The sequence below is a fragment of the Sphaerodactylus townsendi genome, linkage group LG11, assembly GCF_021028975.2.
Source record: "Sphaerodactylus townsendi isolate TG3544 linkage group LG11, MPM_Stown_v2.3, whole genome shotgun sequence".
Classification (NCBI taxonomy): domain Eukaryota; kingdom Metazoa; phylum Chordata; class Lepidosauria; order Squamata; family Sphaerodactylidae; genus Sphaerodactylus; species Sphaerodactylus townsendi.
Window position 1 is genome coordinate 32,963,362 of NC_059435.1, and position 18,152 is coordinate 32,981,513.

Genomic DNA, 18,152 nt, shown 5'->3' on the forward strand with positions numbered 1-18,152 from the left:
ACAAAGAGGAATGGTGACCACATGACACATTCTTTACTCTAAGCATTCTTGTTTTTAGTCAAGCTATATTAGCTCAAATTCAAATGCAGAGATATTTTTTGTAAGTGCTGAAATGCAACCGCATTTCCTGCAACTAACAGGAACACAAATGCTTTTTAGCAGCTCTCCTTTAACAGATTATTTTCACCAGCCCACCCTACACCTTATTCAAATTACTTGGTTCTGTTTCTTTATAAACTAACACATTTATAAAAAATGTATACTAATGTATTCCCGCATGTGGAATTCCCTAAGACTTTCTCATACGTTTGCTAACATGCCTATTTGTTTTTTAATGTGCGCATTAGTCTTCATTAAATATGAAATCATGTTCCTGAATCATGGGCATATTAGAAAAGCTCCAAGCCCCCTCCAAATCATTTTAAATATTTCATAGTTTGTTAAGAGATGAAACAAGAGATCACTAACACAGCAAAGACTGTAGACATCGTCTATCATGAATCCAAAGATGTAGGGAAAAGGTCATGCACGAGCTCACTGGCAGCAAACCCAGCATCCATCATAAAACAGGGAGAAAAGGAGGGGAAACTGGTTTTTTTTTCCTTTCCAAGATTATCCTTCGATTGGAAAGACACCATTGTTACCACTGCCTCTCCCCCCTTATCCTATCCATAAATATTTCCTCAAACTAAAGGTAGTGGCATTTAAAACAGAACAAGGCGAAACCAAACAAACAAAAAAGGATTGAGGATTTAGGTTTGCAGTAAAAAGTGTAAAGCAAACTCATAGGCAGCAGTTGGGGGTAGAGAATCAATACAAAGTCAAAACATGCAAATAATGTATTGTGCAATAATAGCACAGCTACTTGTCCAACTGTACTTCCCATATTATGAACTCTACATCTAAAGAACAGAATGAAATTAAAACATAAGCATTTGATCTGGAAATTGCATGCGATGAACCGCAAGTGGCTCTAAGACGGCAATGCTAAGCACACTCAAGGATCAAGTGAAATTATATGTAATATTTGCAACATCTTTTATTCTACCTCTCCAACACAACCTTTTCAATAGGAAGAACAAGTGACTATTAGAGTACTTTGTAGATTGAAAAGTGGTACCACAAAGTATTACAAACAACAACAAATGAATGTAACAAACAAAACATGCAGGAGCATCAATTAAAAATACATGTCCAATCTAAAAAAACACTGACAGTTTTAGTTATACTACTGTTTTGGAAAGGGAAATGCTGCTACTGAACATGTTTTTCCCTGTTTTCATGAGTTTGTTCTGATGAACAAGTTTTTCCCTATTCCCCCTGCCCCCTGCCCCTTCCCCTCCTTTTTGCCCCATATGGGTCCCTTATTCCATCAGGACCCATCATATATATATATTTCTGGGGAGGGTTTAAGCAAGGGTTTCGTGGAATGCTGTGTTAGGTATTAACTGTTGTTTTAATTGTATTTATGGTAATTAATTTTGTGATGATTTTATGTATGATATTTTATGCTGTTCACCGCCCTGAGCCCTTCGGGGATAGGGCGGTATATTAAATTAAACAAATAATAATAATTTAAAAATGAGATGAAATGTCTTGTGAATTTTTGTTCGATCACATTCCGAACTGGGTTTTTTGTTATTATTAAGCCCATGGATGTGGATAAACTCATATATGTTTCCCCCCAAAAAATCATTGAATAACAAATTGCAAGGGGGGTGGGGGAATCAAGCAGACTCTTCCCAGTTGTACATAGTCACATTAACTGATACTAAATGCATCCATTTAATGTGGCTGCATTTGACAAGATCTTGGAAACAAAGCAACCAGTGGTTTTTTAGCTGAAGCAGGCATGAAAAGTATTACTTCAATTTTGAAATGCCTAATTAGTTTTCAGCCAAATCCAAAGTGCTAATGTAGATCTATAAAGGTCTAAGAAACGCCTAAGAATACATTAAAGGCTACCTACATTATCCCCATATACTTAGGTAAACTATAGAGTTCAGCTGCTGCTAGTACAATGGTTGTTTACACAGGAAAGGTCTTTTCAGTAGGGGCAGTTCACTGTAAATTCCCTCTTCACCAGAAGCTTCGCACCCTTAGTTTGAAAGGGGTGGGTGGGTTAGTTGCAGATAGCTTTGGAGGTTAATAATATTCCATTAGCTAAGCTTGCTGCTGGTTTTTTCTTCTTGTTGTGGTTTGTCAGTTCTGTCCTCTAGTTTGTTTGAGTTGTTGCTGTTATAAGTTATCTAACAACAAACAGCTGCAATGAAATTATGGTGCTTATCTCACACATCAGTTACAAAATAGGTAACACCGAGCCTCTGTTTCATCAATGAGTTCACAAAACGTTTCATTACCAATCCAAACTATGTCGAATGAAATACCAACCCTCCTTTTGAAGTCTGACAGAGCTATTTCCATTCAGACTGTTTCTTTAGCATTATCTAGTTCACATAATAACTTCGTAATATTTTTTCCAATTCCAAATACTAGGTACTCCCAAGAGAAACCCTATCACAAACACTCAATGGATTCATCTACACATGGAGTGTTGATTCACAAAGATTTATTCTCCTGAAGATGTACTTACAGAACAACGTACTATGAATAAAGCAACGTTTGATTCACATCCAGTGGAAAGAAAGTTCAACTGGTTTCTTACATAAATTTTAACCACACTGGAATGAGGTCATTTCCTTATGTAGAAACATAAAAAATCAACACTAACCTTAGACTAACATTGATGAAATGCATGTCATGGAGAAACTGTATGTCATATTATACTGCAGGTTGTTGAGAGAATTCTACCAGCAAGAAAGCATACAACTATATGCTTTACTACTTCTGTACAGAACATTCTGCACAAAGTCAGATATCTTCTCCTAGTCATGATAAAAGGCATTGAAGCTGACAATTCGACAAGTACTATCGCATTAATAGAATTTTATCAACAGAATTTTATTTGAAATTCAAACCAGTTTTTTGCATTCCAGTATTTTCTTTAACAGCATATGGCAGACCAAACCTTATTTCAGCCATTGTCCAAAGCCAAGAGTCCCTTCACCATATCTAAACAATCCATACCGACTTGTAAAATTATGAACAATAAGATTAGTTTACACTGAACCCAAGAGGTCACACACACATTTCTGCCACAGTACATTCTGCCTTGGAGTAATGCTATCATTGGGCCTGTGAAACATGCGCTTTAGCAAGAAAACCCATCACATCAGCCACAAATTTCCACCTCATGTTTGCAGACTGTCAGGCAGCCAACAAAACCAGTAGCCCTACGATGTAGCCCTTTGCCCCATGACTGGTGAGCAACATACAATTTGGCAGTTAATGAGTAGGGTTGCCAGCTCTGGCTTGGAGATTTGGGGAGGGCAGGGTTGGGGGGGGGGAAGTGACTTCATGTGGCTGTAATACCACTGACTCACATTTTCTCCAAAGAACTGATCTCTGTAACCTGGAGACAAGTTATAAACAATGATGACCTGGGATCAGTCAATGGGCACTAGTGCACATTCAATCCACTTTCACAATAGTGCACATTCAATCCACTTTCACAATTGTTTTCCAGTGGATTTTGCCATTTCGCACAGTAAAATCCAGCTGCAAAGTGGATTGAAAGTGGATTGAAAGTGCATTATTCTGCCCGTCCGAAAGTGCTCAATGGCAAATTTTAATCTGCTTTGAGAAGAGCTTCTTATTGATGGGAGTGGGGGAGTGGGTAGGAAAAGCCACTTATATGGTTGCAAACCCAATAAATGCTGCTGAAACTATACCTACTTACTTAATCAATACACTGGCCCTTTAAAAGTCATTAAAATATTACATTACACAACATGGTAACAGCAACACTACAGCAGGGCCAAAAGGAAAACTTTCTCTCGAAGGCGGAAAAAATATAAGCGAAAAGAGTGATACCTAACCACCCTTCATGAGACAGAATACTGTAATTAGATAACATCAGGAGGACACACCACTAAATAAATACAACTATGTAAAATGAAAGCATGAAATTGAATTGACATTAATGTGCTTTACATGTAAATTACTTTCTTGGATATATAATGAAGCTTTTGGTACATGTGAAATTGACATTCAGCTCCGTAACACTAAAACGACAGAGAGAGAAAATAGACTAACAACACTGCCCAGCTCTCAGAAACAACAGAACAGTTTTCATATTTACATTACCTTCTAACCTAGTCATCAGTTGCTGGTCTGTCACTCGAGTGTTTTTCTTTACCAGTAAACCTCTTTACTAGTGCCTCTGCAGATGCACACAATTTTAAAAGAACTGCTCATATGTTTTTAAACAGAACTATGCAAAGCCTGACTGCTCACTTTGCATTTCTAGTAAGTTACGTATCTGAGAAAGCAAGAGAATTTTTTTAAAAAAATGTGAAAGGATTAGTATATATACACTGTATATTTTCTAAATACAACTCACTTCCAATTATGGCCAAAAAGAATTTAGTCTGAGTGGGACTGCTGTGTAAACTATCCCACTGGGCACTTGCTTGGTCCACCTAAACATATTTGGAAAGGAAAACAAGTTTTTGTTTTTTGTTGTCTTTAACAAGAAAACTTCCATTTAAAGAATTACATCATATTTTTAGAACAGGAGGATTTCTGGTTAAGAAGATGGCAGCAGTGGCTGGTATTCCCAACTAGGTGGTAGTGCTTCAAACTCCACCCATCTGAACTTTGGAAAGTTCACCTAATTAAGAGGGGATTTTTAAAGATTATTTCATCCATATAATTTGATTCCAAAACGACGTCACCTTTAGCAACTATGAGACAACACGGGGTATGGGGGGTGGGGGGCAGGTAAGGCAATTAGGTGAAGGAAATTAAGGAAGATGGTCACTGTAAGAGGTAAACATTTTTAACTTACTGCCAATTCAATTTATATCCATATGATGCCAATAATTCATAGGCGTGGAGCCAGAGCAAATTTTTCACTACCAGAAAGGGTGGGTCATTTCCAACAATTCCTTCTTCCTGCTGTATATCCCCAAATTCAGGGAGATTAGTGGGATGCAGTAGGAGGGAGAAATGTTCTGTCCCACCAATAAAAGTGCTTTGCATAACAGGAAAATTTAGAGTGGATTCAATCCACAGCTTCATGATGCAATTGTAAACATTCCTGTTGGATATGACAAAATTACTGATTTCCATTCATTTCCCTGGAAAAAATATATGGCAACCTAGCAAGGAAAGCCACCCACAAACCTCAAATAAAATTGTTGCTATTGCTGGTAAATAAACTATGTCTGAAACCATACCATGTGTCTGAGGCAGTTTTAAACATTTAGATAATTTCAGAAGCCATTCCAGATTCACATTTGCACAGTAAAATTATGTGTTTCAGTCAATGAATACGTATAGGAATAGGTTCTGTGAGTCAACTGTCATTCTGGATATCACTCTGAGGAGTCCTGCATGGAGCAGGAGATGGGAGATATCTCACATTCGGCCCCTGGAGTGCTTCTGCATCTTCAAATCATTTGCACTGCTAGGTCACCTGCTTAGAGTTAGTATAACTGATTCCAGACAATTTCCATACCCAACAGATGATCTCCACTGCCTAAGCTGTGATGGCATTTTCTGATCTCACAAAGCATGTGAGTTCACCGGGCTGCTGTTCATGGGGAGTAGACTTAACCCCCTTGGGCCATTCAAAACATAAAATGCAATACACAAGTTTTAGTTCTTCCGCCAGCACATGGTTCTCTGTTTGGAAAAAGCATGAATATGAATGCACGTCATACACATGAACTCTCCTCAACCAATCACTGTAGTACTTGTATGTATAGCTTCTATAAAGACCTTACAACAACCACTGCAACAATATAGGATTAAATAAATGTCTCCGTGCCACATCTGCTGCCTCTTGTTATTGAACAAGTATATTACAAATGCTCTTATTTACACACGCTTCTGATATTACCGTATTTAATCACAGCCAGCTGGAGCTTACAGAAACTCTTTACAAAACCTAATCACACTGTCAAACTCGAAGCAAGTTCTGAAGAGATATTCACTGGTGCTTTTCCACAAGTTGAGTTTTCATGACAGAAACAAAAAAGCAAAAATCAATTAGGAAAGTGGCCTATTCAGCTGTAAAAGCCACAATAGATTTAAATGCCTTTGAAGTAAGATGCTGTATACTGCCCATCTCTTTTTTGGAAGTTCTAGTGTGGCAAAGTGAGACGATAATACATATTATCAGTACAAAGTTCGTATGGTTCAGTTTTATTTACACTGAGACCTGAAATGAACCCAGGTACTCTTTGTCGACAAGTGCCCTTATCTGGCTTTCATGCAAATTTAGACACATTTCTCCTCAGAGCTACTCCTGAAATTCTTTGAATTAAGGAGTATCATATCTCCTGCTGACTTCCCCGTTGATAACTAATGTACAGGAAGAGAACTTACCCTGATTCTTTTGAACATTAAAAAGCGTTGCTGCTTTTTAAGTATGTGCCATGCATATATTATTGCACATTATAAATATTAATAGTGTTTTTTTGTTGCAACAAGATCTTTAACCCCCCCCCCCTTACATCCAGGCCTGATTTAGCACAAATGTACATATGCCTGGTTTCTTCAGAGAGCCAAGCCATTTTGTTTATTTTGCAAGAAACCACCTCTGTGGCTGGCATACCAGGACAAAGTAGTCCCAAAGCAAAACTTCAGATCCTCATGAATGAAGCACATTGAAACAACCATCTGAGAGTACAACCAATCAACTCCAGTGTATTTACAAAAGGTTCTGCTCTTGACAGCAAGAGATACATTTCAACCTGTGAATGTACAAATGTCTATGAGAAATAAGTTTGTGTAGCTTGGCTTCCAAAGGAAATCATTTCAATCCTTTGTATTCCACATCAATCACTGGCATCATGCCAGAAACAGATATAAATACAAACACTTTACTACAATCAAGAGTATATCCATTATTATCCATATATTAGAATAAAAGGTTTCCTTTCTGACCAACTACAAAAGATATTTGGGGTGGGGAACTATAATTTATTGGTCTTAAGAAGACTCCAAATACATAACAATGTTGATCCCAAAAAATGCATTTCTGTTTATTTGCACATATTTGCCTCCACTTTGACAAAATGAGCTCCAGCAAGACTTTTGAGCTCCGGTCTGGCTGCTATCCAAGGTGCAGATGGCTTGAAATGCAGCCTGAAATCAGTCTGCAGTTGATGAAATACTCCTTACACCTGACCCCTACTTCACACTAGGCACAGACCACAAGCTGAACACAACCAGTCAGAGAAGCTTCATCAGACATCTTGGTTACATGGAACTCTTTCCTCAAGGCATTCAGGACCAGATGGCCAAAAGTGGGGAGACTGCAGTAAACTGAGAAAGGAACACTGAGAAGAATAGAAGAGAAAGGCAGCAAGAAGGGGGACAGGAGGAGAAGGCAAAGGCAGTTTTCATCGATTCGCATAAAAGGGCATGTTAAAGAAATGTAGAAAGGCAGCTCACGCTTTCAAACACTTCTCCCAGAAAAGGCCCACTTTAAAAACATCTAACAATACACATAATTTCCCAGCTCTTTTCCTCATAAGGAAAATAATTTGCCAACATTGAAATGCAAGGCGGTTTAAAGCTCTTTTTTTTCTTTCAGGTACTTCATTTGTTCAGTCTACCGTCTTAATGTCCAAATATGTTGTTTTAGTATGCACAGTTTCATATATGCACGCACATACATGTTGGAGAAATGCTACTCTTCCTGTTATGCTTTATTCTCATGACACAAAAGTGCATATAATCTGGACGCTAGCTTTGCTGTTTATATTGCACGTCTCCTTTTTCTAACGTTATGTTAGCCAATCAGAATGCTAAAAAAGCATGTGACTTTAAACCACATTCAAAATATTCCAAAAGCAAACAACGGGCTATAGCTGAAAACACAGCATAAGCAATCTGAACACAAATGTAGATACTGTTCCTCAAACAAAGTCAGATATCAAATACTAAACCCATATATCAAATGCTAAACCAAATGCTAAATAGATAATTATGACCTTAGGGGCAGGGGGTGGGGCATTGATTTAACACACTGCTGAGAACTACCAAAAGGTGGGGAAAACCCCAGAAGGGATTGAACTTTAAGAACCTGCTGGCAGCAAATGTATAATGTTTTTATGAAATAATCTCCAATACATGCATTTCAAAACCCCAGATCTTAGGCATTCACTAAATAAAACAGACATCTCTTTATTCCTATATTTAACAATGGTTACCATTACAACTAAAAATCTCAATCGCAATTCATAATCCTTTAGGTTGACTAATCATGACATATATATGCCATCCATCCATCCATCCATCCATCCACCCACCCATCCACCCACCTATCTACCTACCTACCTACCTGCCTGCCTACCTACACAAGTTCCAACAATGCATTAAATCATATTGTGATAAATGCATATCCATTTTAAATATGGCTTGACAGTCTAAAGTCATACATTAGATCTTATATCAGCAACAAAATGTGTTTAGATGGACTCAAATTTATAATATGCCTTGGATAAATACATCGTGTTCCAAAGACTTTGGCCACAAGGTTAATGTAATTCAGTTTAAATTAGTATAGCTAGAGAGTTTCACAACAAAAAGACAAAAAATTACAGTACACTTTCATTAGCTTGAAATTAATATACGTGAAATAGAGACCTGATTTGAAAAATATGTGAGCATTACACCAAATTGGCTTGAGTTGTTCAAAGCATGACATTTTAGTTCCATTTCTAGATCAGACAAGTACTAAAATCAAACTGCATGAATTTCAGATTGGATAAAATGTCTAGGACTTCTAATTGTCAATGGGTTATTAAATAGGTCAAACATGTAAAAATGGCCAAATAGTCATCTTGTAACTTAAATCCTGAAGCAGAAGTATCATCCTAGAACTGTACTTTACAAACAATATCGCTAAGACACGTTAAGGTGTGCGAACAAAGACAAACCCTGGAAGAAAGCGTTAAGGGCATATTGAAAAAGCCAAACTGTATTTTAAATGCTCCAAGCGCTGCACATTAATACCTGTAATAACACAAATGTGATTTCTAATAACAACAGTACCGCTATTGTGTATTGATTTTCAAATGAGAGTTCACATTGGTACACATTCTGATTGCATCATTTTGATGAGTTCCCAGATATTAAAACTGTGATCTATGGCTGAAATCATTAGGTAATATATTATTGCTATGAGTGGAATAATAAATTACCATCTTTCCACCATGGTATTATCTGGTTACCAAAACACTCACTTGGCAGAAATGATGACTCTTAACTGCCGTCTTTAAAAAGTCCCAGAAGCTTATGCATAGCTTCAAGGTAACAAAATCCACATGCTGTCTGTCTGCACTGCTTTAAACTCTTCAGAACTATAGAGCAGAAATATATATATATAAGTATGCTAATTTTATTACACGTGCAGTGTTACAGGGCAGTACATTCTCTTTCTTCTTATGGGTGTCCACTAACATATATGAGGCATGACTGAGTGTCCTACGCATAGATTTCTGTACTATTAGTTTGTAACAAGGCCTATATTTCTTTATTAACATATTGTCTAATTAAATCCCATCAGACAGAAACAAAAGGTCACCCATAAAATATTAATCTGCAGTGTTTGTCCTTTCAAAGGACACTATTTGTGTATGGGAAGGGGTATAATTACAAACATCCTGTCCACCTTTTTAAAAAAAATATAAATTCAGTGAAGATGGCAGGGTTCTTGGGGGAAAAAGATACACCTAATGTCGTCGTCCCCCCTTGCAAAGGATAGTTGTCTTTTTTTTTTACTCAGCCACAAGGTCAGGTTTCCCCAAAACCATATTTTGTACGGTGGAAATGTGGAGTTTCAGAACAGAGAGGCCAGCTTCACTTAAACTGCATGAGTAAAAGCCATGGAATGCCCAGTGTGTCTCATCAAGTACTTGAGGCTATTGTTCTTTCCCCCTAGAAAATCCCCATAAATTGCTTCATGTCCTTGGCTTGCCAGGTTTTGAGGAATGCCATGTGTCTCATCCCCACACCCCTAAACAGTTAAAGCTATAGGCAATATAGCAGTCAAGATAGCTACAGGCTGCTGCTGCTGAACCAGCAGCAGTGGCAATATACCCTAAATCGCCACTGAGGTAAAATGCAATTTGAATCGACCTTGAGCAGGAAAAAAAATAGTAAAAACAATTGTTCAAAAGGCTTACAGGATTTTACAGAGCACAAAGAACGTCGGCACACTGCAGTACACCTAACTGATCAGTGGTCCCCAGGTATCAATGGAAAGACTACCATTTGCACAGGGAGAGTCTGCTGTTTCTCCCCCAAGCCCCCCTCCCGACAAATCTTCTTGCAGTTAACAACTACTTCACTTATATTAAGAGAAAGCTGATGATGTAACAAGTACAGAAAACTATTGCCCAAACTAAAGAAAGTAAACTTGGCTGCAGAGCTGTGACCATTTCACCACACCCGTAACCCGAAGCACCAATCATTTAGACAGTCAAACAGAAATTGTGCCCTGTGGGTTTCAGTGGGCTCGTCAACTTTGTTTTCCCTGTAAGGAATACTCACACATTGAATTTCAAACATCAAACTTTAGAAAGGCATTTGTCATTTTAAAAGTTCATCAGTAATGCATGTCTTTTGAGGGAATGAAGGAAACAGTGGAACAGGACTGGGAAGAAATGTAAAATGTATTAGTTGTCTCATTTTTGGCACCCTGCGCTGTAGACTTATTAGCAGACAAAGGCTGGAATTGCCAATTGCATTTCATAAAACGCATATACATGGAAAGAAGAAACAAAAGGCTACCTGCCCAATGCATTTCCCCCCAAAAGCAGCAAGCTGCCGCTTCCAGACATGTTAGATGCAACAGTGTCCAACTGTGTAATTATTTTGTAAGACTACTTAACAAAATATGAAAAGCAGCAGCAGCAGTACAAGAACTCCCCAAGACTGGGTCGGGGCATCTGAGTGCCCTCCTTTGACCCTGGTGGCTTTCACACAGGCATCACCAGACTCAGGTGCGGAGCGCCCACAGCCTCTCTTCTGGGGGCAAAGTGCTGAACAGAAGTGTACACCAGAGTCCCTGAACCTGCCATTCACATGCCCCTGACACTATCCAGGCGGGCTGCCCTCCAGCAAAATAACTAATAGCCTACCCAGGCACGAATGTTTAATATATATACATATTTTTAAACCTCAAGTCACACAGATCCACCCTTTCAGTCCCCCCCGCCCCCCGCCCAAAAGCTCGACTCAATATAAAACTGTCCTTTCCATTGTTGGCATTAAAACACAGGCACGGGTTTTTTTTAAAAAAAAAAAATCCCCTGCCCTTGTCCGTTCCTTTCCTTGTCTCCCCCTTGCTCTTCCCTTCTGGTTGTTTTGTGTGCTTTTCATTGACTCCTTTCACGATGCCCAGTTCCAGGCAGAGAGAAAAGAGGGGCGAGAAAGCGAGCCTGCAATTTACGCCAATCAACTATCCATCATCCGCTAAGTGCCTAATGGGCTCATATCGACAGCGCCGGCCGGCCCCACATACCTTGGTTTGCAGATAATGAGGGTAGTAATAAGTGTACTGAGGGTACATTGGTTGCTGTTCCAGGCGTTTGCCCATGTAGCTGGAATCTGGTCTCCGATGCAGGGAACTCGGTGGCAGGGCTGTACTTGCCCCAGGCCTTTCTCTCCTCTCAAGCCACTGTTCCTGACAGGACCGAGGAAGCTTCGCTCGGCTCCAGACTTCCTTGCCTTCCGCACCGCTCGCTGCGCCCCCCAAAAGAAAGCCAGAAAGGGGGGTGGGTGGGGGGAATGCACGCAGCAGATCCAAGCAAGCAAATGCAAGAAAAAAAATCAAAATAGAGGAGCAGGAGGAGGGGGGACTATTGTTTTGCTCTTCTCCCCAGCGTTGCCCCCCACCCCGGTTTAGTAATGTCAACTGCCAATGTCTGTCAAGGGGGGGGGGGGCTGTTGGGGGTGGGGTGGAAGTCTTGTTGGAGAAATCGGGCAGACCGGGAAACTCCAGATCTCTGCGGCTCGGCTTTCTCTCGCGCGCGCGCTCTCTTCGCACGGAATTCCTCGCCCTCCGCCGCCGCCCCCTCCTCCCCCCCCCCCCAATTAAAAAATAATTAAAAATAAAACAAAATTAAAAAAATAAAAATAAAAAAAGGGTTTGGCTCGCAACAGCCCAGTTGCTGGTGCCTCCCTTACGGAGTGGCACGGCGCTCGGGGCTCGTCTTGTCTTTCATTCAAACCCCCTCCTTCGCAGCCGGTGGGTGGAACTACCCAGCCGGCCTCTCCCTGGAGAAGCAGACGCAGTCCAGAAGGCTGCAGTGTTTCCTCCAAGAAGCACTCGGCGAGCTCCAGCCCCGGCGCTGCAAGCAAAGCCCCGCTTCCCTCTGCTGGCTAGCGCGGAATGCAAAGCCCTGCTCGCCACCAGCAGCGCGCCTGCCGCCGCCGCCGCCGCCGCTCCCTCGCGTGGGGGGGGGGGGGGGGGGCTGGCGCTGCCGCCTCTTTGCTGGCACTTCCCGAAGTTGCACCCCGAAAACGCAGCACCACCGGCAGCGGCCGGACCGGAAAGTCTCCTCTCCGGTGAGCGAAGGGGCAAGCGGTCTGTCCCTTTAATCATATTTCCCCCTCTCCCCACCCACCCCCTGGCCAAAAGGCGCCGAAATGCCTCACGAGCCTGATGGGAGAGACCAGCGAGAGTTCCCCCTCAGGAGGACCTGATCAAATCAGCAGCACCACACTCTTCCTCGGAGTCGACGAGGGGGCGAGGTCGCTTTAATTTATTTATTTATTAAAAAAAAAAACAAGCAACACAATATCACAATATTAAGAACATATCGACAGCTAGCAAGAGAGGAGCTATCCAGAGAGAAGACCCGACGCTGGAAAAGAACTCCAAAGGAAGACAGCCTGGGAGGGATCATTTCATGGATCTCGGTTGTAAATGACATTAGGGGAATTTGAAATACTGTATCTTGTGAACTTCAGACAGGGCATCACTCTTGCCCAACATCTGCAGATAATCTGGGGAACAGGGAATGCCGCTGATTTAAATGTGATCATATCCATTTGTGGGATTTACAATCCCCATACAGCTTTCATAAAGCCACTGAGATTTTCCTTCACAGGTATACTTGCACAGGACTGTCAGCTTGGATGTCCCCTGTCATGTCTTCGCTTAGGGAAATTTCCTCAGGAATTGCTGCTGAACCAATTTATGATCCAAGCATTATCCTCTGTGATCAACCAGACTCAAAGGCTCATTCCGCACATGCAGAATAATGCACTTTCAAACTGCTTTTAATGCACTTGGAAGCTGTGCAGAATGGCAAAATCCACTTGCAAACAGTTGTGAAAGTGGTTTGAAAACGCATTATTTTGCGTGTGCGGAAGGGGCCAAAGAGTGTGTGATGGTTCCCATATTACTTTTGCCAACAAATGGACAGGCTTTTCCTAGGTCAGACAAAAAGTCTATATAGCTCATGAATTTTCAAATGCAGGCTTGCCGATATTCTCAAGTGTAACTTCCATGCCAGCCCTAAACAAAAATAGCCCCCCTTATCTTCAACAACAGTTGTTCCCAAGTAAATGCTCAGACCAGAATTGGCAAAAAACATTTATATTATTATATTATGTGGTGTTATAGCTTCCACCCCATTTGGGGACATCAGAAATAAGGATTATAGTGTACTCCTAAGCATCTTTACTAAAGACTAAATCTTATTGGAATTAAGTGGACATTTTTCTGAATAGCTGTGCCTACAGCGCTACATTCTTAACCCAGGTTCCAATTTATAACAAATCTAAAAGCTAATTCCACAGTACTGCTTTAGTGCATCCAAGAGACAGAAAGCAAGTTGGGTAGATGCGCATTGTAGATGCAGGTTCCTATTCATTCCTTTGGGGAAAAGAAAAGCACTGGATTTGAGTGTTTTGAGAGTCTTTTTGTTTTGTAACAACAGCAGTACCCTCCATCTTGACAAGTGTGCAGCCAAGCACCCACTGACAGCGATCCCATGGGAACCAAAGATATCAACGTGCGAAGAGTAATGCTCTGCATCCATACCAGCAAGAAAAGCCATTTCGCTGAGTTTCTTCTGATGTCGGATTGTAGCCACCTTCCCCTAATTGCACAGAAGTCCAGCTTATGTTGAAACTGATGGTAAGGAAGTTGCTGGTCTAGCCAGTTTTGGAGTGTAAGGGAGAGATGCCCAAAGTTACTTTTTAAAAGGTAATATCTGTACTTCTGCAGACATCCACCTGTCATTCAATTAAGTACTTCTGTAAGCTCAAAAAGCAACTTTAAGCGTATCTAAAACTTTAGACACATGGGAAGTTATTTATCCTGGTAGTATCCATTACATAACTAGGGCAACATGTCTAATATAAATAAATGCTACTATTTGAATGCCACACAGGTTTAACCAGAAGCCATAAGAAATGAACATGTGTTCTACCACCAGCAATAACAGCTTTCAATACCACTCTTCACATCCCTGAAAAGCCTATTGTCTGTACACAGACTCCTTTACACTGTCGTTCAGTTCACAGAGCTATCTTCAGCTTTGGCAGTGATGTATCTATTTTTTTAATTAAGCAACTCTGCATTAGTTTATTTTGCTGTTAAAAAATTTAAATCACACACACTATTCTAATCGGACTGTTGTCAGCTGCTACATTATCAAGCAAATCATTTCAGGAGGCAACCCCCCCCCCCCACACACACACACACACACACACACTTTTTTCCCCAAAAAGGGGACACTTCTCAAGGCTGGGTAGGACTAAAATTAGACCTGCCAGCTGTATTTTGGTTTGTGGGCACATGTGTGCACGTGATGTGGGCATGCAAACATCACAGTCGGCTTCACATTGTCAATCTGCTGTTTATGGTATGCAAGGATATTTTGTTTGTTTGTTGTATCCCTCTACTACGGGCACTTAAAAGAAAAAAGCAGGCAAAGAATACTTAGCCCAAATGAAAATAGTCACAGTTACGTGATGAAATAGCATGAATGTTTAAAACCTTAAAATCCATCAGATATCATTTAAGTAAGAATTTGGCACTCTGACCCTGCAAATATGCCTTGGAAATAACTGCTGCTGAAATCAACATGATTTAGGACTGAAATGCACAAATTTGCTCAGTGTCCTCCTTCAGGTCTGAATGGTCCTATGAAACCTAAACTTCTCACAGTAAATTTGCGGCTAGACCATGCACTAGACCTAGCTCTTAGACTTTGTTGTTTATTTTACAGATCACTGTCTTGATCGATTCATTCTCTGTAGACCATCAGTGTCATCCATAGCAGAATTACATCCTTCAAAGTTCAATGAAGTCACTAGCCTTAGCAAGGTGTAACTCTGCATGGGATGACATTTCACCTTTCTCACACTACAGATACACATCAGAGCCAGAATGGTACACACCTTCCTCTCACCTGGTTCCACTGGCTTCCATGAACAAATCAAACTGCAGTTTGAATCTTCACCAGTTTTCGGCAGTATGGCTGGAAAGATCCAGCATAATTGGGACTCAATAATATTTTTCTCCAATTTCACAAGTGCTTTGTAAATTTACAGCCCACTCCCAGTGTTCTCTAGCAGGTAAATAGTGGGATATTTATTCTATAGTTTAGCAATACTCTATTAATGTTAATGATATCAGAACTTCACTCTGCTTGTTCTCTTGAAGCTTATCTGCTTGATAAAAACACCCTTCCTTAGTTTCTGGTTGTTCCGTCCCACATCTCTCTTAAAGGAACCTTATCCTTACAGTCAGTCCTTTGGATGTACATCAGTGTGACCAGCATTCCTATCCGTGCTCAGCCACAAAGTCACTAAGGCTGCAGTTAAAACCACTTGTCTGGCTAAAAGCCCAATTGTTTAGAATGGGACTTATTTTTGTGTAAGTGTGCTTAGAATTGCTCCCTGACTCTCATCCTGACTCACTCAGGCCCCTTCTGCATGGGTCAGTAAACCTGGGCTGGGGAAGGGGGAAAACCTGTTTTGGGGAGGGGGGAGAGACTTTGAACAGATCCTGCCCCTAAAGCGAGGCTGCCCAGTGTTAAGTCCTCTGAAACAGGGGTTATTTTTACAATCGTGCTACCCATGATGCTCTTGTTTTAATGTGGGTTGCAGCAGCTCGTGAGCGAACAGCTGGCCAGGAAGCACTGTAATCGGGCTCACTTCCCTTTGTTTGTAGATGTCCCACCTCTCAGCTGCGTAGCCATGCAGGGTCAAAGGGATTTCTGCATGGCTGTGGGGGTCCATGCCTGCCTGTCCGCGTAGCTACACAGCAGAGGGTAGTAAGGACAGAACACCCCCCCCCCCACGTCTCCATGTGAAGGTGCGAAAGCAACCTGCATTGGTTCTGCAGGCTCCATTCGCTGCCTGCACAGAGGCATGGAAACGGAAAACAGGAGAGCTGGTTACTTTATCCCAACTGCAACCAGCTGTGCTGTGCAGAAGGGGTCAAAGTTGTGAGAACAGTGTGTGTGTGTGTGTGTGTTGAGGGGGGAGGGGGGACTGCATAGGTCCTTGGCTCCTAACAGGAAGGTCTAAATTAAAATGCTGTTTGTAAATAAAATACCTGTTGAAAAGCTTCTAAATAAATGCCCAGGTCCTTCTAGACTTTTAACACAACTGAAATAAAATGGAAAGGAAAAGGTGACTTTTAAAACAGTATGTTTAATTCTCATTAAGCAGATCTTCTGACTGAAATGTTGAAGAGTTACTATTATAGTAATACATAAGTTTACTCCCAATCATTTCGTGGTTGGGTTCACCATTTTGTGGTTGCACTCACCACCCTGCATCAGAATTCCAAAGGTACCTAAAGGTTTAAAAAGACTACGAATCCCCAGCCTAGAGAGTAGATCATATTCTAGGGTCCTACTGCCACAGTTCAAGACACCTGGCACCTGATACGTTATTGTGCTAATAGAACAAGACTATAAGAAAACCCACAAAGCACTTTTCCTGGAATTTTATAACAAACAATAAAAGCTATAGAAAACAATGTAATTATTTATAATCCACTTTTCTTTCTAGTGGGGACCAGGGACAGAGCAAGAGGGAAAAGCGCCCGGTGCACTGGAGCATCCTCCACCCCCGTCCTGCCCCCGCCATGCCCCCATAGGGGCACTGCCTGGGGCATTGCGCACCCCCTGTCCCCTTTGAGATACGCCTCTGGTGGGCACCCAAAGTGGCTTAAAACATCATTTAATGCCAACAAGTAACATCCTGTGAGGTAGGTTAAGATTGAGAGTGGGTGACTGGCTCAAGGTCACGTAGTGTTTTTCCACGGCACAGTTTTGTATCAAACCTAGGTCTCTCAGATCCTAGACTGGAATTCTGACCACTGCATTACACTGGCTCAGGATGTTATAGTGCCAGAAACTGCAATATCGTTATAATGGTCAGAGCACAAAAGGAGCAATCCTAATCTTATTGCAGTCTTCCTGTGTTTCTTCTAATGTTTTGATCATCTGGCAGCTCTAAATTGGGTAGAAAGGCAGCATGAAGATGTTTTAAAGAAATAAATAACTATTTGAAAATATATGTCCTTTTTTATTGAATGGGGCTTACTTCCAGGAATGTGTTCTTAGGATTACAGTCAAAGTCTTTCATGCAGCTGCATTCTGATTAGGTAGAACTGGCCCTTTAACATAGATGTGAAATCCTCCAGCTTGCAGAAAGTCAAATACAAAGCCATCAGCTATATATCTGGCTGCTGGAGATGCAGTGTGGAGGCAAATAAAGCCCACGGTAGATGGACAATAAATAGGTTTGGACAGTGTGGACATATATGTATGGCATCCTAGGGAAAACATGTCTTGCCTTAAAGCAGGCTATAACTCATTACTGTGTGGAGAGAAAAACACCTAAATGGGGAATGGGGGATAATGTCCTAGATATTTTACTGTTCAAGGGATTGAATTAATTTAATCTTCAAAATGATATAGCCCAGATCTTTTGTGTGACAACCTAATTTTCTCAAATAATAACTGAGTGCCAACTGTGTATTACTAATTCATTTCTCAGACCTTTTAGTAGAAGCAGTCTTGGTTCTGGAAGAAAAAGAA

At 41.0% G+C, this 18,152-nt stretch overlaps 1 protein-coding gene across 5 annotated transcripts in view; it reads right to left on the reverse strand.

Annotated features, from left to right (window-relative positions):
* The window catches only part of RBMS3 (RNA binding motif single stranded interacting protein 3), an 882,486-nt gene that overhangs the window by 553,102 nt on the left and 311,232 nt on the right, over window positions 1–18,152 (reverse strand). For 2 of the 5 annotated variants that reach the window (XM_048510688.1, XM_048510689.1), the window contains exon 1: window positions 11,603–12,454. The exons of the other annotated variants lie outside the window; for them this stretch is intronic. In XM_048510688.1, coding sequence (XP_048366645.1) covers window positions 11,603–11,677 — 75 coding nt within the window. In that variant the 5' untranslated portion in view covers window positions 11,678–12,454. Of the gene's footprint in view, window positions 1–11,602; window positions 12,455–18,152 lie in introns of those variants that run through there. 5 annotated transcript variants of the gene reach the window in all.